Source organism: Camelina sativa, chromosome 1 (genome assembly GCF_000633955.1).
Source record: "Camelina sativa cultivar DH55 chromosome 1, Cs, whole genome shotgun sequence".
NCBI classification, from domain to species: Eukaryota; Viridiplantae; Streptophyta; class Magnoliopsida; order Brassicales; family Brassicaceae; genus Camelina; species Camelina sativa.
In genome coordinates, this window is record NC_025685.1 from 4,241,162 (window position 1) to 4,260,800 (window position 19,639).

Sequence of the window (19,639 nt, forward strand, 5' to 3'; positions counted from 1 at the left end):
GGTGAGTATAAGAATAACGGCGCTGGTTCGTCGACGAGGAATAGGGTTAAGTGGAAGGGGTTGAGGTTTCTTAGTACCAAGGAAGCTAATAGGTTTACGGTGAAACCTTTCATCGACGGAGGAAGATGGCTTCCGGCTACGAAAGTGCCGTTCAGGTCCGGTCTCTAAATTTGTCTATTCCGATGATGAGATTTCCAATTCAAATCTCTTTTCTTTTTTTGGATATTTGTAAAATTTTAATTTGTTCATTATACTGTAAACATTTTCAGTGTTACTCTTATTCCCTTGTAAAATTGTTTGATTAATTGATTTAATTCAACTTATATTATTCATAAACAATAAATAAAATTAATATATTGTGATGGTCTAGATCAAATCTCATCCACTATATAGCTTTCTACAAAATTCGAGATATATCTAAGTTTCGATTTAGAACTGATTGGTTACTCAAAACATATAGAAACTTTTATAAGCATGCCTAAATAAACATGAGAACAACTCCCATTGACTCGTCTCGATAAAATAATACTTATATATGCTTTAAAAAGTAAGAGCAAATCCAACGGTGCAATTGGACAATCGTTACTCAGAAACAAAAAAATATACATATTTTAATTATATGACAACATTTTAATTTTTTATTAAAATTTGACCACTACCAAAGAGACACATGTACATATAGGTACCCTCCTACATTCTCTCTCTTACTTTTTAAATATTTGTTCTTTTCTTTTTTTTATGAGAAATTGGTTGAAGAACGACCGCTGGATTTGCTCTATTCGTGTACCGTGGTAGCTATTTTATTTCAACCGACGATATTTGATTTGCAAATCTAGATCTCAACAACTAGTAGGACTGGTGAAAATTTATCGCTTATTTTTATAATTGAGCAAGTACGTAACGTATATTATTAAATATGGGTTTCATATAATATGGTGTTCTTTTCATTCTTTGCGAAGCAAACCACCATAGAAAGGAATATCGGTTTGAGGCAACCATGTATCTCCCATGGTAAAGTTGTAGACCGTGAAGTTCATGGCTTCTGCCAAGTTCAATATATTGTACCCTAACCACTGCACTCTCTGATTCGTGTTTGCCCCTGGTCCAAAGTTACTGTACTCACCGTAGTAGATTGTGTCTAATCCAGTTGTACCGTTCCACTCGAGCCATCCGACTGGTTGGACAATGTCACTGATATATGATTGCATGAAAACCGTCCTTGCGTAGGGCTTCCATGGTCTACCTAAGAATGTCATGGCAGAGTTAGGCTCAGCTGCAAGATCAGGGGCGGCTTTTATTGTACAATTGATGATAGAGATTCCGGTGTTCTGGTTTGGATCGACTCTTCCATGGGCTGTTATAGCGTTCTTTTGCTTTGCCATTGGTTTTCTAGCATATATGTTACAATTTTGAAAAATTGCGGCTGCGTTTCCGAATATGAAATCGATGGTACCTATAAAAGGGAAGAAAACAGAGGACATATATGAAAACCTATCGGTTACTTCAATAAATATATATGTGGTATAGAAGAAATGGTGGCTCCACTAGATTGCACAATTCACCTCCCTGTGGAGGCAAATAATATGTTAAAGCAAGGACCACATGATCATTCCAAATATAAGAATCGATATATATTAATATGATTGACAAGTTTTGTTTTTTTTGATAAGTTCAAACTACCAAAAAAATATCTAGAATTTGTAAAATTTGAGCCTAGTTTTTAAAATTATATCCCAACAACAGTTAATAAATAAAAGAAAGTATGGAAAAGAAATTATATTACCATAGATATCGCATTCGCGATAGAACTGTCTCATAGAATGGACGTAGAGAGTATCTTGATAGCCTTCAAAACTACAACGATAGAAGCTTGATCCTTCTGCGTTGTTCCTCAAAGCCACAGCCTGATGTTTTTCAGGTCCGGCTGTGTTTCTGAATGTAACATCAACCGCCATGAACCGCTCTCCAATTACAGCTAGAAAATAGAAAATAAAACATATATCATAAAGTAAACTGCTTGGCACAATAATCCAAAAAAATAAAAGAAGAAGATAAAAATACCAACCAAAGCTCGAGCAATTATACGTAGTCCAACCGTCAATAACGTTATGGTTCCCAGTAATAATCGTCTTATTGATCCCATCTCCGATTAGCATTAAGTTCTTTTTGTTCATCTCAACAACAATATATTCTTCGTAAACACCTTCTCTTGCGTAGATAACAAAGTAACCATCCTCTGGTCTAGTGTTATTAGGTGCGGCTGCAATAGCTTCCGTGATCGTCGTGAAGTTGTCGGATTTGTACGGACCGACAATCACTGCTTTACTCACGAGGATGGAACCGCCGCTCGTCTGACCTAGCTCCCCTAATTTCCGGCTAGCTTTCCGGCAATCTTTGTCGTTGTCGCATGTTTTACGTAAACCCTATACCAAAAGAAAAAAAGTTCCATCAAAATAATTTTCAGAAGATTTCATACTGGTTTGACTATGATTAACATCAAATTAAAATAATTCGAATTCTGAAATAAACTTTTTCTTTTTGGTTCTTAATACATGATTATTAGCATATAACCTCGTGCCTTGCAAATCAACGTTTATTGTAGCCACATATGAAATGACGGTGACAATCTAATGAGTATGAGCGCATGCACGTGAATACAGTTGGATTCGAATATGGACCATATTGATGTTTTTTGTTAAAGTAAAAAAATGGGACCCGTTTGATCATTGTTCAATTTTGTACTAAAATGTGCGTCGTCCATGTGACATTTACTCTCTTTTACGCGTTCTGGCTCACACACACAACAAGACCACATTCACTTATGACTCGATCTAGAATATTAAGATATGCACGAATACAATTCCGTGCGTCCAAAACTAGCAAATTCATACCGTATCTAACTTACTATGTCATCCTACGAGGCTTATTCAATTATACACGTACGACCAAAAGTTTAATTTTTAGATAACATATTTGAATTTATGTGGTGATACATCGCCATACTATAACACAAACTACATGTTCGTCCATACAAAAATTATTATATATCTCTGATTTAATTCTTTTTTATAATTCAGGAATTATATATATCTTATAGAAAGAACAATAGCTTACATTTATACTGTTTTTGATATTTCCTCTAATTTCTGTTTTAATCTCTACGCCAACCATTTTAAATTAATGTCTATATTACTAGATTATTAACAACTTAAGAATATGTAGAGGAATAAGCTATACTATAAAGTATAAACAGACAAAGAATTAAAAACAAACTTAATTAGTTACCTTAATCAAAGTCTCGAGCGGCTCGCGATAGGTTGAGTTCCCACCACCAAGAATCTTTCCTTTAGAGGCTCTAAACGACCTCTTAAGGTTACGGTTAAGCGCGTGGCTCACAAGCCCCAGCGAGATACCGTAAAGACGCGTGAGATTCCCCATCGGTGATCCTATCGCGGCGGCGAATCCACTCTTCGCCTCCACGAGTCCGTCGAGACATGTCTCCTGATTCGTCACCACACCACTGAGAAGACTGTTCACATGCTCCACAAGAGCTGCGGTCATCACCTGCGCGGACTTGAGCTCCGTCGTGACGGTTTCGAGGTAGTTCACACTCAGCTCCGATAACTCGCCGCAGTCCGCCACCGCGCCTATTTCCTCGGGCGTGGAGGAGCCTGGTTTGCTTCTCACTCGCCTTGCGTATCCGGTGATGGCTTTGGAGAGACGGCTTGCTTGCTTGAGGCATTGTTTTATCGTGAACTTGCCGTAACTGTATGGATCAGACGGTGATGACCTGACAGCGTTGAGGATCGAACGGCATAGCTTAGGGTATGGAGTTGACTTACAAGCCTGAGAAGACGACTGTGACTGTGACGGGGGCAAAGTAGGTGGTCGTGACGGAGGCTGTGAAGGTGACAGTGACGGGGACATAGAAGGTGACTGTGAAGGAGGTTCTTGTGTTGAGATTAGCAAAGCCAATGAGAGGAAACTAACAGACAGTAACAAAAGAGAAGAAGAGAAGTGTAGTGTTTGCATTTTCATCTTTTTTTTTATCTTTCGTATGTATTTATGGTATCTGTTTTTGTGGATCTGTATAGCCAATATATATAGACTCTACGAGGAGGGTTGTGATATTTAATGAATGCATGGATTCGAGGGAAACTGAATTATGTAATTGCATGTTGGTCTAATAATTAATATACACGTATAGTTTCGTTTTTGGTCAAATAAAGAGAACTAATTGTTTTTTGCAGCTGGTGGTCCACCGTCACGATGACCGGACTTGGGTTGACTTGGTTAGTAGAAGAGTTTTTATTACATGTGATTTAACCGTGAAATTGGGGTATTTTAGAGCTTAATTTTTTGTTTAGTCCATTTAGATATGCCAGTTGACACTGTAAAAGAATTAACATTAATCAGTCATGAACAACATGTTGAGATTAATTTAACTTTATTACAATTTTAGAAGTTAACAAGCTGGGTTGACTTGATTAGAAGGGTTTCCACCTTATTATATGATTTGACCGTAGATTTGCATGTGATGTGTCGGGGAGCTTTTAGACAAGGCAAGATGGTGAAGCCTAAAAAAAGTCGTCACTCTCTAAAGCCAAGACGGTGGAACCGTGTAAGTCTAAAAGAAGTCGTCACTCTGTCTAATCTATCACACAATTCACACTTACAAGTTATGGAGTCCAGTTAATATTACCCACTCTTCCTATTAATGACCTTGACAATAACCATCATAACCCAAAATCAATATTTCTTAAACTAACAAATATTTTGTAGGAACCCTCTACTAGAATTTGTAGGAACCATTGGAAAAATATTTTGCTAATGGCATCATTTACACACCTACTAATCTACTATATTGATATATATATATATAACCAACACCGAATGCCAAATTAAATTCGGGATATTTGGTTTCAGTTCGGTCAGATACATTCGAACCAAATAAACCGAACTAAAACAGATTTGAAACTCAGATCGATGTGTTTCCTACTCCACAAAACTAAAAAAAAAACGTGAAGAAACGTTAATTCTGATTTCAACTGACTAGAAGCTTTCCCACTAAATAAACCAACAAAAAAAAAAAGAGTTATCTATGAGAGGGAATGTTACAAGGAGAAGAAAAGATTCAAGTGGACCTCAGATCAAGCATAAACAACAGAGACCGAGTCTAGTTCACGGCCATGAACCCTGAAACGGTAAATGCAAGTGAGTGAAGAGCTTCCATGGTTGGATGTGAAGTCTAGCCTGACAACGTTGACAAGTCCCGAGTAACCAGAATCTGCAATGTCGAATGTCTGTGCGTTGGACCTGTCTAAGTCGTAACTGAATTCTGTAAGACGGAGCATTGTCTCACTCTCCGTATCTTTGTCTTCTAGCCATCCTGATACTCGACAATCCTTTGGGGCGCTTGATCTGTCAAACGCTACGGCCTGTTCATTTTCATGGTGCATAACCGTAAAATCAGTGTAAAGTTTTAGCCTTCAGATGAAAAAATGATCAGACAAATGTTTACAATGGGAAGAAATGTGTGACCACCAAATTACACTCTCTAAGCAATGCGACTACACTCTCCAATTTTTCCTTGCCAACAATATCCCAGAACAAAGGACAAGAACACAACGATATATTGATATAATTCAAAGGAGCTGCTAAAGCTAGTGAGTAGCAGAAAAGAACATATGGTAAAACTCTACTCAAAGATGGAAGGAAATCAATACTGGTTACGCAACTAAGATCCTCTTTAACGCATCTTTACACAGCTACGCCGTAAACTAACCCACAAGCTACAAAACCAAATTCACAAAACTAGACGTACATGGCATCTCATACCAAAACATTTATCAAAATACCTTCTTCAGGGCTCAAATCAACCTATACAAACTGATTTTTTTGTTAAAGTGTAGTATAAGATGCAAGAACTACCTTAGAGACATGTTCCAAGGTAACGGCCTCTGGTATTATCGGCGCTCTTAGCCTGATTTGGACATAGCCACTGCTTCCTTTCAGAGGAAAACACTGTCCAGGCTCCCCGAAACTCGGAGTTAACATCTTAACCGCTTTGCTATGAACCCCTCGCATGCTTGTCCCAAACCAATTACCCCGACTTCCAACAAGATATGGGTCCGAATGCCCCATTACAAAAGCCCCAGCAGACGCTAACGCATAGTCTACTCTACCAAGGCCATCTGCAGCATGCTTTCCAATCTCTTTCTCCACTACCCCACGAGCATAAGCCCTCAATTCATCAATGTTAACAGCAGAATCATGGACCTTATTACCCTTCTTCAATTCCTCGTAAACCCTCTCGATCTCCTCTCTAGACACCAAAGGTTTCGCATTGAATTCATCTACGGAAGCCTCTAATGTCTCAGTCCTAGTCTCTACCTTCTTCAACTCACCCTGCAACGCAGATGACGTTGAATCGATCGTTTGCTTCAACGCTCTTGATTCGCTTTCCATCTTCTTATCAAGAAACTCGACTTGAACCTGCATCATCTTCGTCGTCGTCTTTACCAAACCATCAACGGCCGAGATACGACTCTCCAATTCCGATAACACCATCTCCGTTTCAATCGGAAAATTCGAAGAAGACAGAGACGTATCCTTAAGAGTCAATTTCCTAATCAATTGAATCAACCCAACGATTAACAGAAGCGCCCCGAATTGCTTAGCGAATACCCTAACCACTCTCTTCCACTGCGCCTTGTCAGTCTTATTCCCCTGAACCTTCCGCGTTCGACGCTGCGTGGTTGTGGTCGTCGTATGAGCCCCCGTCGCGGTGGATCCTGACCTCCTCGTCACCGGACCTACGTTGTAACTGCTAGATCTCTCAGCGGCAGCCTCGGCGCGAATCAGATCCTTGTTCGACGACTCTCCAATTGCCGCATTGGCGGCATGCGATTCGCTCGGCGGGAAATCAAAATTAGATTTCTTCTCACCGGCGAGAACCGGCGTCCGCTTAACGACCGTCGTTGGAGTACCGGTGAGAGACACCGTCGACGCCGACATAACAATTCACGGTTTTGCTCTACAGAATTCGAAATCCTCTCTTCCTTTGGATTGAAAAAAAACCTAATTTTTGACTACAGAGAGAGATTTCAAAATGGAACCCCTTTATATATATTTTTTGGGGACAAAATACAAAAATTTCGAAATCTCAAAGTCGTTTCTTCTTCTGCTTCTTCTGGGACGTCTTTGTTCATCCATCCACACATTTGTTTCTTTTGCGGTGGATACGAAATCGAGAACGCAAACAAGAATTGTAATGGGCTTTAATAAGCCCCACGAAAGAACTAAGCCCACCTTCATACAAAATAAGTAGGGCAAGCAAACCCAATAATATACAATTTGACCGATGTTCTTAAGCCCACCTTCATACTAAATAAGTAGGGCAAGCAAACCCAATAATATACAACTTAACCGATTCAGTCCGGTTTACACGTAACCGATTCGATTGTACCATTCTTTACTAGTTTGGTTCGGTTGAACCGTAATCTGCTTGCTGATAAATTCAATTTTGATATCGTTTTCCTTCTTTTACTAATTCGCGCTTAAAGTCAATAAAAAGCTAACTGAGAAACGAAAAAGGAAACAAGAAACCATTTTATCATCTTTCAAGAATCAATCTCTCTCACTCGACTCACATCTCTCTTTTTTTTTTCTCTTTCTTTCAAAACGTTACGTCCCCATGGCTCAGGCTCCCGCGAATCGTTTGTCCTCGTTGCCGTCTGAGTTAGTCGAAGAGATACTTTGCAGAACTCCGGTTGAATCTTTGCTCCGATTCAAAGAGACGTGCAAGCAATGGTACGCTCTCAGCAGCAGCAACGCAAAATTCATGCAAAAGCAACTGGATCATCACATTCACTCTTCCGAACGATTCCTAAGAATCGATGATGATCGTGGCTTCAAATCATGGACCCAGTGACCGGAATCCTAACAGAAAGACCAATCCCAGATGAGTTTCATGATCCGCTTCCGGTTTCTTGGATGGTTCATTGTGATGGACTCATGCTCTGTATATGTAAAGATTGGGATCGAGGAGGAAGTTACGTCCGTCTCGCAGTTTGGAATCCGTTTTTGAGGAGAATCAAATGGATCATACCATCGGTGGGAATATGATCATTTCGGGGTTGGATACGACGACGATGCATCTCGTCACAACTACAAAATCTTGAGGTTTGGTTATCTGTCGTCTTCTCCCACTGGTGATACAGATAGAGTCTTTGAGATCTATGAATTCATGTCTGGTTCATGGAGAGTTATTGATGCTGTGTTTGATGCGGATATAGTTATGGAGTGGGAATGTGTGTCTGTCAAGGGCAACATGTACTGGCTTGCTTCAAATGTGTGGATAACAATTGTTGCCAGAAATTTGAAGCAAGCCAGTACATGTTGCCCTTGACAGACACACATTCCCACTCCATAACTATATCCGCATCAAACACAGCATCAATACCTCTCCATGAACCAGACATGACTCTATCTGTATCACCAGTGGGAGAAGACGACAGATAACCAAACCTCAAGATTTTGTAGTTGTGACGAGATGCATCGTCGTCATATCCAACCCCGAAATGATCATATTCCCACCGATGGTACGATCCATTTGATTCTCCTCAAAAACGGATTCCAAACTGCGAGACGGACGTAACTTCCTCTGTATCTATATGCTAGACAATAAGTAAGGTATTATCCGAGAAATTTCAAGCTAATTTGGAAACCAACAAAAGTACAAAACAAGTATTCATTCAGTAGTCATCCTTAATTAATTTCTATATTAAGAGGTAAAGAAATATATATACACAGATTGCACCCTGTTTTTCCTCAACGTTACACATAAAGAAGACAGAGCATTGCATTTGTAAAACATTAAATTAAAATTGGTAGATGACCAACAACATAAACAACAGTTTATTTACGAAGACTTACAGTAAATTATTTATATTTATTGTCATCGTTAACTCTTCAGAGAGTGGTAGTTTTCTGATGAGTAGAAGAATCAGAAATTGGCATTTTTATCTTTGCAGATTCCTTCAACAAATCGAAAGAAGAGAAGGAATGTGGCGGGAGAACAACGGTCAGATCCTCCTCTGCCATCTCTAGCAAGCTTTCATGTGGCACCACCTGCAAAAAAAGAGTCAGAATTAGAGCTTAAGCAGTAAGAACAGGGGACTTGTGATGATGATGATTTGTCTGTTTCTTGATTTTATACCTTCTCTGGCTGTGAGAAGGAATTTTCATCCATCACATTGGTAGATGTAAGTACTGTCTTCTTTGATCCCGAAACTTTCATCACGTTCGGGTCCAATCCAGTTACCAGCACTTTCATATTTACTGAGGTAGCTCCGAAGTTTACTGCCTGCATATGAATCCATAGTTAACAGATATTGAAAAGTGAAAACAGTTTCTATCTTACTTTCTTTTTAGCTCAGAATGAGAGTTCAGGATTGAAGTTCCTGCGGGTATTTCTCTCGGTTTACCTTTAAGCGTATGTAATCTTTGCCATTGTTTTTCCACGAGATTGCGGATGCGACAAGAGAAGAAGAGTTTCCCTTGAGGGCTGAAGTGAGAAGAGTTGCTCCACTTGACTCTGCAAAGAACCGTTGGACCCAATAGCTAGGAGTTCCATATAGATGAGAGGAATTGAATACTATTGCATCAGGGTTCCACCTGAAACCCATTAAGATTGTTGCTTTAGCTTCCTTGGTAACCATAAGAACGGAAAAAGCAGTAGAAACTAAGTGAGAGATACCGTCTATCGTTTGTGTTCACAAAGAGTGGTGCATAGCTAGCCATTTCCACAACGTCACTGCAACAAAGAAAGCATCAGATGGTTTTATTCGTTCCATGTTTTTAGTTGCGATCAAAGCCCGGGAAGAGGAAGTTTGAAGGAAACCTATTCTTTTCAAGACCAATGAGAAACGCAGCTTCTCCAAGAGAGGCGAGAAGGCTTCCCGTACCAGCATCTTTTCCAGTCACAGCATATTCACTGACAAAAGCCTGCAAACAAAAATCACAAAGTGAGCATAATGCTGAAAGCTTCATCTTTTCTTTTCTTTGGAATTAAGTTGTGTTATAATCTCTCACCTTCGGGCCATTGCGTGAAGTGCGGTCAAATTGATGATACATGGAAAACAAATTGCTAGCAGAAGTGTAAATCTGTGACAAAAGGAAAACACTTTTTGAGACGAAAGAGAGAACACAAGATAACATTTTCAGGTTCTGGCCAGACAGAAATTTTACGTGAAAGTCATAGTAATCAGCTGGGTGGTCGAGCGGATGAGAAGATCCATCGCAGTTGGAGATGATTTTGATATCTGGGTAGGCTTTTTTTATAGCATCATAGAACACAATATAGTTTCCTGCAAAGTTGTAATCTCATTTAGTGTCTCAAAGATGCTCAATAAAAGTCTTAAGTGAAATGTGATCATAAAGAAATTGCAAAACCTCTGTAGTATGTTTTTCCACAATCTTCATTTCCAATGGCAACGTATTTCAGTTCAAAAGGCTCTTGGCGTCCCATTTTAGCTCGAACAGATCCCCATGTTGAATTAGCATCTCCTCGGGCAAACTCAATACCGTCGAGTGCTTCCTGAAACAAAAAGAGGAAGAAGTGTTGGTTTTCTAGCTTCTTCACTAGTAAAACAGAGGAAGGTTTCGTAATCATACTTGAACAAAGGGCATGATACTGGCAGTTTCAACTTCATCATTATGACTTATCCCTGCAAAAAGGTTAACAATTAAGGTTGATAGATTTGGAATACAAAAGAGATATTAGTCAGAGAATGAAAAAATACCGTTGTTAAACACCCATATCGGGGCTGCACCAATGTCTTCTGCCAACTGCAAGAATGTTCATTTAAAGTTTATATCGAGCTTGCAGAATAATTACAGATCCAAAACTGAGGAGCTAAATAGACTCAAGAGAAAAATAGAAATTTCACTTGAAAGAACTCGAAGTGGCCAAGGCCATCATCGGTCCAATACTTCCAAACATCACCAAAATGGCCCGGTCTCTCTTCCCAAGGTCCTACGGTTTCTTTCCAGCGGAATGCATTACTTAACCATTCACCCTCGACAAAACAACCACCTACGTTCACAAAGATCCAGAGTAAAGAATAAACTTTAGCTTATTTCATCTTAAGTCGTGGTTTTTACCACAATGAACTAGGAAGTGTGTATCTGGACAGAACAAGCAACAAAAACACTATTACCATAAATATTACCTGGGAACCGGATGAAACGGGGTTTTATATCAACCATCATTTGGAAAAGATCGTTTCTGAAACCATGTCCCTGCAATCAAACCAAAAAGAATGAATATTTTGTTTCTTCCAACATTTTCTCTATATGCAATCTCTCATCTCAAGGTTCTATAGGGAATCAGAAAGAAGGAGAAAGAACCTTATAAGTATCCACTGGCATGGCCGAGACTTGGTCAATCCATATTGACCCTTTCTTGGTTGTTGTTAACTGAAGTCTTGCACTAGGATCTGTCCCTTTTGCCTCCAAAATAACCTCTTTTTTAGTCCATTTTGAAACATCAGATGCAGAAGCTCTGCATTGAAACAAATGAAAGCACACAATTGAAACTTTCACACATTGAAACAAGAACAGGAACGTATGCAGACTTAACTGAAGAATCTGAAATTGTTTCTCACGTGATTTTTTCAGAAGCAAGAGTCCGTGATCCATTCGAGCTCGTCAACGACACAGACAGATCGATATCACCAATTGAACGCACATAAAGAGCCACCTTGTACTTCTTTCCTTCTTGAATATTCTAACAGAAGATAAAAAATGAAAGAACAGCTAAACCCATACTCTTGACACCGAGGGAAATAGAAAACCAAGCTGTCAAAGTTTTCACAATTATCACTCACCATGCCCCAGTAACCAGGGTTATAAACTCCAACACCTCCTGATGGACAACCTTGGCTATCACAGAGCACATCCATTCTCAATGCAATTTTATTCCGTTCAAAGCATGATGAACGGTCTGTAGCTACATATATGGATGAATGATCACCAACAATGGACCATGGCCAAATATTAGACGGTATGTTTTGCCCACCAGCTTCAAACCCTGGAAACCAAAGTTTTTTGCTTAAGAGTTACTACCACCTTGATCCCATCATGTAAAGAAAGAAAGGAAGCCAAACAATGTTTGATTCCCAAGGATTTTCAGAAGTAATAAGCTAAAAAAGAAGAAACGAACCTCTGTTGCTAACAAGTTCGGCCCATAATCCACCAGCACCAGCATGGTTGATCTCCTGTAAATGATTTGAACATATAGCATATAAATTTTTCAGTTACACATTGTGTATATAGCAGAGATCTATTGGGGACTGTAACATTAACAAACCTCGAAGAATATGCCAAATAGCGTTTCAGGAATGGGTCGTCCAGCTCCATTAGAAGCATCAACTTGCAAAGTGACGGCTGGTTTAGGATCTTCTTGAGCATCAACAACACGAAGGCTTTGATAGACGAAGCAAGAGCCAAGGAGAAAAGAAAGAATGCAAATACTTCTGAGCAACTTCCAAGACTCCATATCCATAATCACCACATCCAAATAAACCAACAACCTACAACATTTATAGAAACATTGAATCTTTATTCAACTCAATCAGTTAGATTATCTAAAAAAGCCTCAAAAGAAGGTAACAGCTAGAAAAAGAACACTACAGACAGTCATGGGTGATGACATAAGATAAGAGGAAGATAAACACAGGAGAATTATATATAGGACCCATCACTGGTTTTTGTCTCATTGGAACTGGAACAAGATAGAGTCTTCTAAATTTAATGTATGATGAATTTGGGATCAAAACATAAGATATACCAAAGCCATAAATGAGGGCTAAATTAGAAAAACACAAACGTTGTTAAAAATCAAGAGTGGCTTCTCAATCTCAACTCATAAAGTCAAAACCTTCAGAGACATTAGATCACAATTGGCTTCAAGAACTAAACAAGACAGAAACAGAGAAAACTCAATATGCTCAAATTCAGAGGGAAAGGTTCGTTTTTTTTTCTTCAGATTCTACTTATCAAAGCTCTAAACTTTATGACTAAGATTTGAGAATGCACAGTGAAGAACCCAGAATTGAGATCAATAAGAGAAGGGAAAACAAACCGGTTTGGAATCAACGACACAATGGATATGATCGAAACGAGAGACAAGAGGAATGGTGGGTGAAGGATATAATATATCAGAGACAGAAGAGGGAGGAGTGAAGGGTATAAGAAAGAATGTTTTTTGTTTGCTTTGGGGATTGATTTGCTTGGAGTAAGAGGCAAAGATCAGAGAGAATCCTTGCTTTCACGTTAGATCGAATTGCTTGTTTTCGTGGAACAAGTGGAAGTTGATTAGAAGCGACGACTACTGAACGTCTGAACCTCTCTACTCTTTCACCTGTTCATCTATTTCTTTTTTATCCTTTTTCTATTATGGATAATGATGTTTTTTTCTACTATGGATAATGTTATCATTATTATCTATATTCTATACTAAAGACTGGATAATATGATACTACTTTTTTTCATAAACCTACCAGATCATTTTGGTTGCATGTCATCTTCAATGGAGTGGACTGAACTGTTTTTTTTTTTGTTATTTCTTAATCAGAAGATCACGGGATTGAATCCACACTAATCTCCGGATTTTAAGAAAGAATGGAATATTTCTATTTCGTAAGAGAAGGTTAAAACAAAATTTACATGCGTGGGAATTATATAATAACCTTACTGATGAATTAACATTCTGTTTTCGGACCAACTATGACAAATTATATAAACAAAGATAATGATAATGTTTGGTACATCAACTACAATTAAACCTGTTTAAGCTTTTCTAGTTTCTAGCTCCATCCATCTCAAGCTTTTTTTTGAGAAAATTTTCTCGAAGATGACCAATTGACCATCAACTGTCTTGGCTTATCATCTTGAGGGTTTACTTGAAAGGTATTTTGGTTAGTAAAAACAGAGAGCTGTACATTAATAACTCAAGAAACAGAGTCATTTGATGAATTATATTATTAATTCTTTTTTTTGGACCAACTATGATAAATTATGTAGACAAAGCTAATGATTATGTTATTGTTTGGTACATTAATAACAAGCAAACCTGTCTAACCAATTGACCATCAACTGTTTTGGCTTATCATCTTGAGGGTTTACTTAAAGGTATTTTGGTTAGTAAAAAAAAACAGAGCTGTACATTAACAGAGGTATCATCTAAAACATGTTGTCCTTCGAATTGTGTGTAAAGTGTAACCTCGAGAAATTTGCTATAGATGCGAACGTCGTAGTGTACAGCCATGTTTATCAGTTTATTATCCGAGCCGTGAGTCAATATCATAATTTTGTTCTTTACGATATTTAGTTGTATACATTCTTTTTGGTTATATTTTCTCTTTGAAACGTATCTGAATAACGAAATTAAACAATAAACAAAAAAAAAAAAAAAACAAAAAAAAACCAACTCTTGAAATCTAGATCCATCATCACAGGCATCTGTAACTTAAGAAGATACAGCAAGATCTGGAAAGAAAGAAAGAAATAAAAACAAGAGTTATGGTTTTGAAGTGAGAATCAAACAACAATCATGAAATCAAGAAGAAAAAAAATACCAACTGATCATCTGATGAACATACAGTCAAACGTTCGTAACATCAACAAAATCTCTATGACGTCATCACGGTATTGCTTTGTCTACATTTGGGAAAGAGCGATGGCGTCATCACTTTTTCCAAAATTGTAGACAAAGAAGCACAGAGATGACGTATCGTTAGTATTCTACTGTGGTCGCTAGCCGCCCTCAAATCTAATCTTTGCGAGTTCTGCTGAAAACGTGTGTGTAAATATATATAGGAGGCTACTCTAGGGTACAATCTGGAAACCCTAGAAGAATCTAAAGTGAAGTCGCCGCTAAAGGCAGTCAGTCAGAGACAATACTCGAAATAGAGTGGTGTGACTAACTTTGCAATATATGGGCTAATAAGCCCAATATCAAAAGCCCAATGTTTACGCCGCGGTGATGCCTTCCTTAAAAACTTATCTTGCTACGTAAGAAACCTCTACTACATCAAACTAGGAATTTTCTTCTTTTGACGAAACGAAAAGCAAAAGGGTCTAAGTAAGGTCTTTGCTCACCAGATCTCATAGTGTTTCGTTAATCTGATTTGTTGTTCTCCACAAAAAAAAAAAACTTGTCATCAGAGATGCCATCAGAAGCACGGATTTGTTGTCGATGCAAGGACAGGATCAGTGCGTTGCCTGAAGATTTGCTGGTGCATATACTGTGTTTAATCCCAATAAAAGATGCGGTGAACACCATGCGGTGAACACCATGCGGTGAACACCATGTTCTCTCCTGTTCTCACCCGAATGAAGAGTTTCTGACATCTTTGTCCTCTGTCACGTTTCTTACTTTGAGTCCTATCAAGGTAACCATTTTGATACCATTCGGCTCTTTACTTCTCTTTGTTTGTGATCACATTGCTGCGTTTTACTTATGTTGTGTTCTGTTTCATGCAATTAATTGCAGGTCGCAGTTTTTAGTGCCATTAACTTCTCTCGGCTGATAAATTTTACTTTGCGGACCAATTATTTAGACAATTGGTTGGAACCACTTATGCTTTTGCTTCATAAAGCTCCTAAACTAAAAGCTCTTAAAATCATTTCTGTAAGTATATACCTCTCTCCCCTCTTCATCGAACAAGTTTTGATTTTGATGATGGACTTCAAATTTATAGTAAATAAATCCTCTCTGTTTCATACAAAAAAAAATCCTCTCTGTTGCTTCTCAGAGTCAGGGCCATTTCCAACTTTCGTGGAACCAACCGAGTTCTGTACCGGGATGCTTGCTGTTTCAGGTTGATATCTTTAAGTGGGTAGGCTTTGGAGGAAGAAGAGCAGAGAAAAAATTTCTAGCTTTCATCCTCGCAAACTCAAAATGTTTGAAGACGGTGAGAATCTCACTGAGACCTTATAAGGCTGATGAAGTGAAAAAGAAGATAATGGAGTTGGAGGAGTTAGAATCTATGTATAGGGTTTCAGCATCAGCTCAGGTTCAGTTTTCTGCTTGCTTGCGTAAGAGATGTAGAGAATGAACAAGAAGAAGAGTAATCAGGTTCATTTTTTTTCCCTTCTAATGATTCATTCTATTTATCATGTTGGTTTCATTATTGTTTCAACCAAAAGATGATGATAATATATGTGTTCTTTTTTCATGGTTTTGTTACATCAGAAAAATATTTTATGGAGGTGAGGTGAAAATCTTTTTTTTTTTTTTTTTTTGGCTCTAAAACTGTTTCTGAGTTTTGGTTTTGCATATAGCTAAGCAACTCTTTCTTCAATTATCTCGTCCTAATTTTCTGATTTTATTATGACAATTTTGGCTGGTGAAAATGCAGATACCGAAGCCTCTTTGATCCTCACTCTCTTAACACTCAGGCTTCATAATTTGTGGTAGTTTCATATGCAGATGTTTTTTTTTTTGTCAACAATATGCAGATATTCTAAACATTCAAAATATGTAGATGTTGACCTGAAAAATATTTAAAAAAAAAATTCTCTAAATTTTCTCAGAAAATAATAATTTTCATTTATATATGTTTCTGATAAATAAATGATTTTTATTTCTTATTCAAGTACATGAAATTCCATTTATTTACATGAAAGACATAGAAGATAATTAAAAACCAAAAGTTGGTTTTGTAAAATCAGAAGTTGGTTTTGTAAAATCAAAAGTTGGTTTTGTAAAATCAAAAGTTGGTTTTGTAAAATCAAAAGTTGGTTTTGTAAAATCAAAGGTTGTAGAAGATAATTAAATTTTAAAACTAATAGTTGATTTTACAAAACCAACCTTTGAGTTTGCAAAAGGAACTTTTGGTTTTTAATTATCCTCTAGATATATGTCTTCCATGTAAATAAGTAGAATTTTAATTATTTTCTTCCTTTCTTTTTCTTATTAAAAACAAAGAAATAGTTGGCAATGTCTTGGATATATTTCAAATGACATAATCTTATAAAATAAGTAAAAAGTAAAAAAATATATATATTTAAAACTTCCACCTTTTGAAATACAAAAGAAAAAATGATTTTTAAAAGGAAAGTGTATATTTTGTTATAGTTTTATAACAAAATCTACTATACTTAAAATTTGGTGGTATAGTTTTATTATATTATTTTCGGTAAATTTTTGTATTAACAACATTATTTAACTAAATAAACCACAAATTTTGTTTGCTATATAATTTTAACTTTTTGTTTGCTATATAGTTTTTTTTGGTATTTTTTGTCGTATATTTGGTGGTATATTTATTTGTATAATATGTTGTTATATTTTTTTGTAAAATTATACAAATCATTAATTTTTTTATTTTATTTATCGAAAATATATAAACATAAAAATATTATTTGTAGGAAAAAAAATATATACTTTTAAATACTCTGGTCAACGCTGGATTCTGGTATTGATCGAGTGTGTAAACAGAGCGATGCGAGGGACAGATTTGGCCGAGACCCAAAATCTATAAAACATGTTGTACATCAAATTTTGAGTAACAATGTTGCCAGCTTTCTTTTTTTCTTCAACAAAAATGGTCTATGTATCATTCTTTAATCTAGAGAAATTTGCTATAGATGCGATCGTCGTAGCCTCGTAGGGCACAGCCATGTTTACCTCCGTGCCATGCGTCAATATCATAATCTTGTTCTTTACGATAGTTAGTTGTCTACAATCTTCCTGGTTATATTTTCTCTTTGAAACGTATCAGAACAACGAAATTCACCATTAAACAATAAAACAAAATAAAGAACAACTCTTGAACTCGATCCATCATCACACGCATCTGTAACTTGATGAAGATAGAGCAAGATCTGGAAAGAAAGAAATAAAAACAAGAGTTATGGTTTGGAGTGAGAATCAAACAACAATCATGAAAATCAAGAAAAAAATAAAATACCAATCGATCATCTCATGAACATATAAACACATTCGCAGTAACATCAACAGAATCTCTATGACGTCATCACGGTATTGCTTTGTCTACATTTGGGAAAGAGCGATGACATCATCACTTTTTCCAAAAGTGTAAACAAAGAAACACAGAGATGACGTGTGTTGTTACTATTCTTCTGTGGTCGCTAGCCTCCCCCAAATCTAATCTCTGCAACTTCAGCTGTAAACGTGCAGTTGAGATCTTTAAATGGAAAGGCTTTGGAGTTTGGAGGAAGAAGAGCAGAGAAACAATTTCTGGCTTTCATCCTCGCAAACTCGAAATGTTTGAAGACGGTGAGAATCTCATCACTGAGATGTTACACGGCTGATGAAGTGACGATAATGGAGTTGGAATCTATGTATAGGGTTTCAGCATCAGCTCAGGTTCAGTTTTCTGCTTGATTGCGTTAGAGATGGTAGAGAATGAACAGGATGAAGAGTAATCAGGTTCATTTCTAATGATTTTCTCTGTTTTTGAGTTTTGGTTTTGCATATAGCTAAGTAACACTTTCTACAATTATCTCGTCCTAATTTTCTGATGATTTATTATGACAATCTTGGCTGGTAAAAATGCAGATACATAAGCCTCTTTGATCCCCACTCTCTTAACACTCAAGCTTCATAATTTGAACATGTTATTATTCTCTATCTAGCTAATTTGGTAGCTATTAATTAATGAATATGCAGATGTTCTAAACTAGCAAAATACTGGTTTGAGATGAAGAACATTAGATGATCATCTTTACTTGGGAATGGATTAATATCAAATATTAATCCAACAGTTAGAACGTTTTCATTGTTGTTCAACGAAAAGATTATGATATTTGATGACAATATGATCCTTCTTCTGATATGATCCTTATTGTAAATGTTCTTGTCTTTGCTTACAAGTGAACCCACATTGGGCCTTCCAATTTCTCCAAAAACATAATTATTTATTGACAATGACATACTAACAACAGTATCACGTATTTTAAAAATATAGAAGAAAACTGAATAACAACAGTATCACACGTATTTTTAAAAATATAGAAGAAAACTGAATAGAAAAGAAACACGTTTTTATTGCCAAAAGAGTGATCAATCTTATTATGTTCTTCCAAAGTCTAAACTAACACACCGAATCATAACTTATACACTAATCAAAAATTTGTAATCACGATAGAACCACAATTTCTAGAAAAATAGTTATAGCATTTTCTAAAAAGAGAGGCAAATCAAAAGAAAGGATCATCAACCAAACAAAACAAACCAGTTGTAGTCTGGTTTAGGTTCACTTCATCGATTCTAAGCTTACCGTCGGTCGAGTATTGGGATATGAATATATGATTGACATTAAAAAAATAAAAAAAATAATGAGAACTCAAAAATTGTAGATTTGGTAAAGTACTCTTTCATCATAAATTAGAGATTGGAAAGAAAAAAAAAAAGCTGAGAAAAAAGAAAAAAAAGAAGAAGATCCACCTCGAACTTCTCTCCATCTTTCTCAATCATCATCTAATTTCTCAGATTCCGTTTCTCTCTCTCTCTCTTTCTCTCTTCTTCTTCTTCTTCTTCAAGCCATACTCTGATAAAAATCCAACCTTTATTTCTCATTCTCTGTTTAAAGCTTCACACTTTGTA

The 19,639-nt window shown here is 36.9% G+C and overlaps 4 protein-coding genes and 1 long non-coding RNA gene across 6 annotated transcripts in view; 1 reads left to right on the forward strand and 4 right to left on the reverse strand.

Moving 5' to 3' along the window:
• Nucleotides 1-301, forward strand: part of LOC104704220 (putative pectinesterase/pectinesterase inhibitor 24) — a 2,936-nt gene extending 2,635 nt beyond the window's left edge. Inside the window, exon 3 of the mRNA XM_010420342.1 lies at nt 270-301. Coding sequence (XP_010418644.1) covers nt 270-301 — 32 coding nt within the window. The remainder of the gene's footprint in view (nt 1-269) is intronic.
• LOC104770705 (probable pectinesterase/pectinesterase inhibitor 25) lies at nt 857-4,153 on the reverse strand. Its single transcript, XM_010495199.2, has 4 exons — nt 3,286-4,153; nt 2,066-2,423; nt 1,784-1,975; nt 857-1,453 (listed from the first exon to the last, which is right to left on the reverse strand). Exons 1-4 carry the CDS (start codon nt 4,036-4,038, stop codon nt 945-947), a joined length of 1,812 nt encoding a protein of 603 aa, XP_010493501.1. The 5' UTR covers nt 4,039-4,153; the 3' UTR covers nt 857-944.
• LOC104770612 (protein SAD1/UNC-84 domain protein 2-like) lies at nt 4,888-7,243 on the reverse strand. Its single transcript, XM_010495101.2, has 2 exons — nt 5,932-7,243; nt 4,888-5,438 (listed from the first exon to the last, which is right to left on the reverse strand). The coding sequence occupies exons 1-2, from the start codon at nt 7,015-7,017 to the stop codon at nt 5,151-5,153; spliced, it is 1,374 nt and encodes a 457-aa protein (XP_010493403.1). The 5' UTR covers nt 7,018-7,243; the 3' UTR covers nt 4,888-5,150.
• On the reverse strand, nt 7,560-13,443 carry LOC104770459 (alpha-L-arabinofuranosidase 1). 2 transcript variants are annotated; one of them, XM_010494998.2, is made up of 19 exons: nt 13,148-13,443; nt 12,374-12,596; nt 12,227-12,281; nt 11,892-12,094; nt 11,670-11,791; nt 11,413-11,566; nt 11,235-11,304; nt 10,953-11,098; nt 10,806-10,851; nt 10,678-10,730; nt 10,456-10,600; nt 10,252-10,370; nt 10,096-10,167; nt 9,905-10,008; nt 9,761-9,817; nt 9,489-9,678; nt 9,221-9,367; nt 8,938-9,132; nt 7,560-7,941 (listed from the first exon to the last, which is right to left on the reverse strand). In XM_010494998.2, the coding sequence occupies exons 2-18, from the start codon at nt 12,566-12,568 to the stop codon at nt 8,974-8,976; spliced, it is 2,037 nt and encodes a 678-aa protein (XP_010493300.1). In that variant the 5' UTR covers nt 12,569-12,596; nt 13,148-13,443; the 3' UTR covers nt 7,560-7,941; nt 8,938-8,973. The 2 variants fall into 2 exon arrangements, with proteins under 2 accessions (XP_010493300.1, XP_010493226.1); XM_010494924.2 differs by lacking the exon at nt 7,560-7,941 and having other exon boundaries at nt 8,756-9,132; nt 13,148-13,442.
• On the reverse strand, nt 14,358-14,869 carry LOC104770400. Its single transcript, XR_764539.2, has 2 exons — nt 14,643-14,869; nt 14,358-14,553 (listed from the first exon to the last, which is right to left on the reverse strand). It is a non-coding gene; the product is annotated as an uncharacterized LOC104770400 (long non-coding RNA).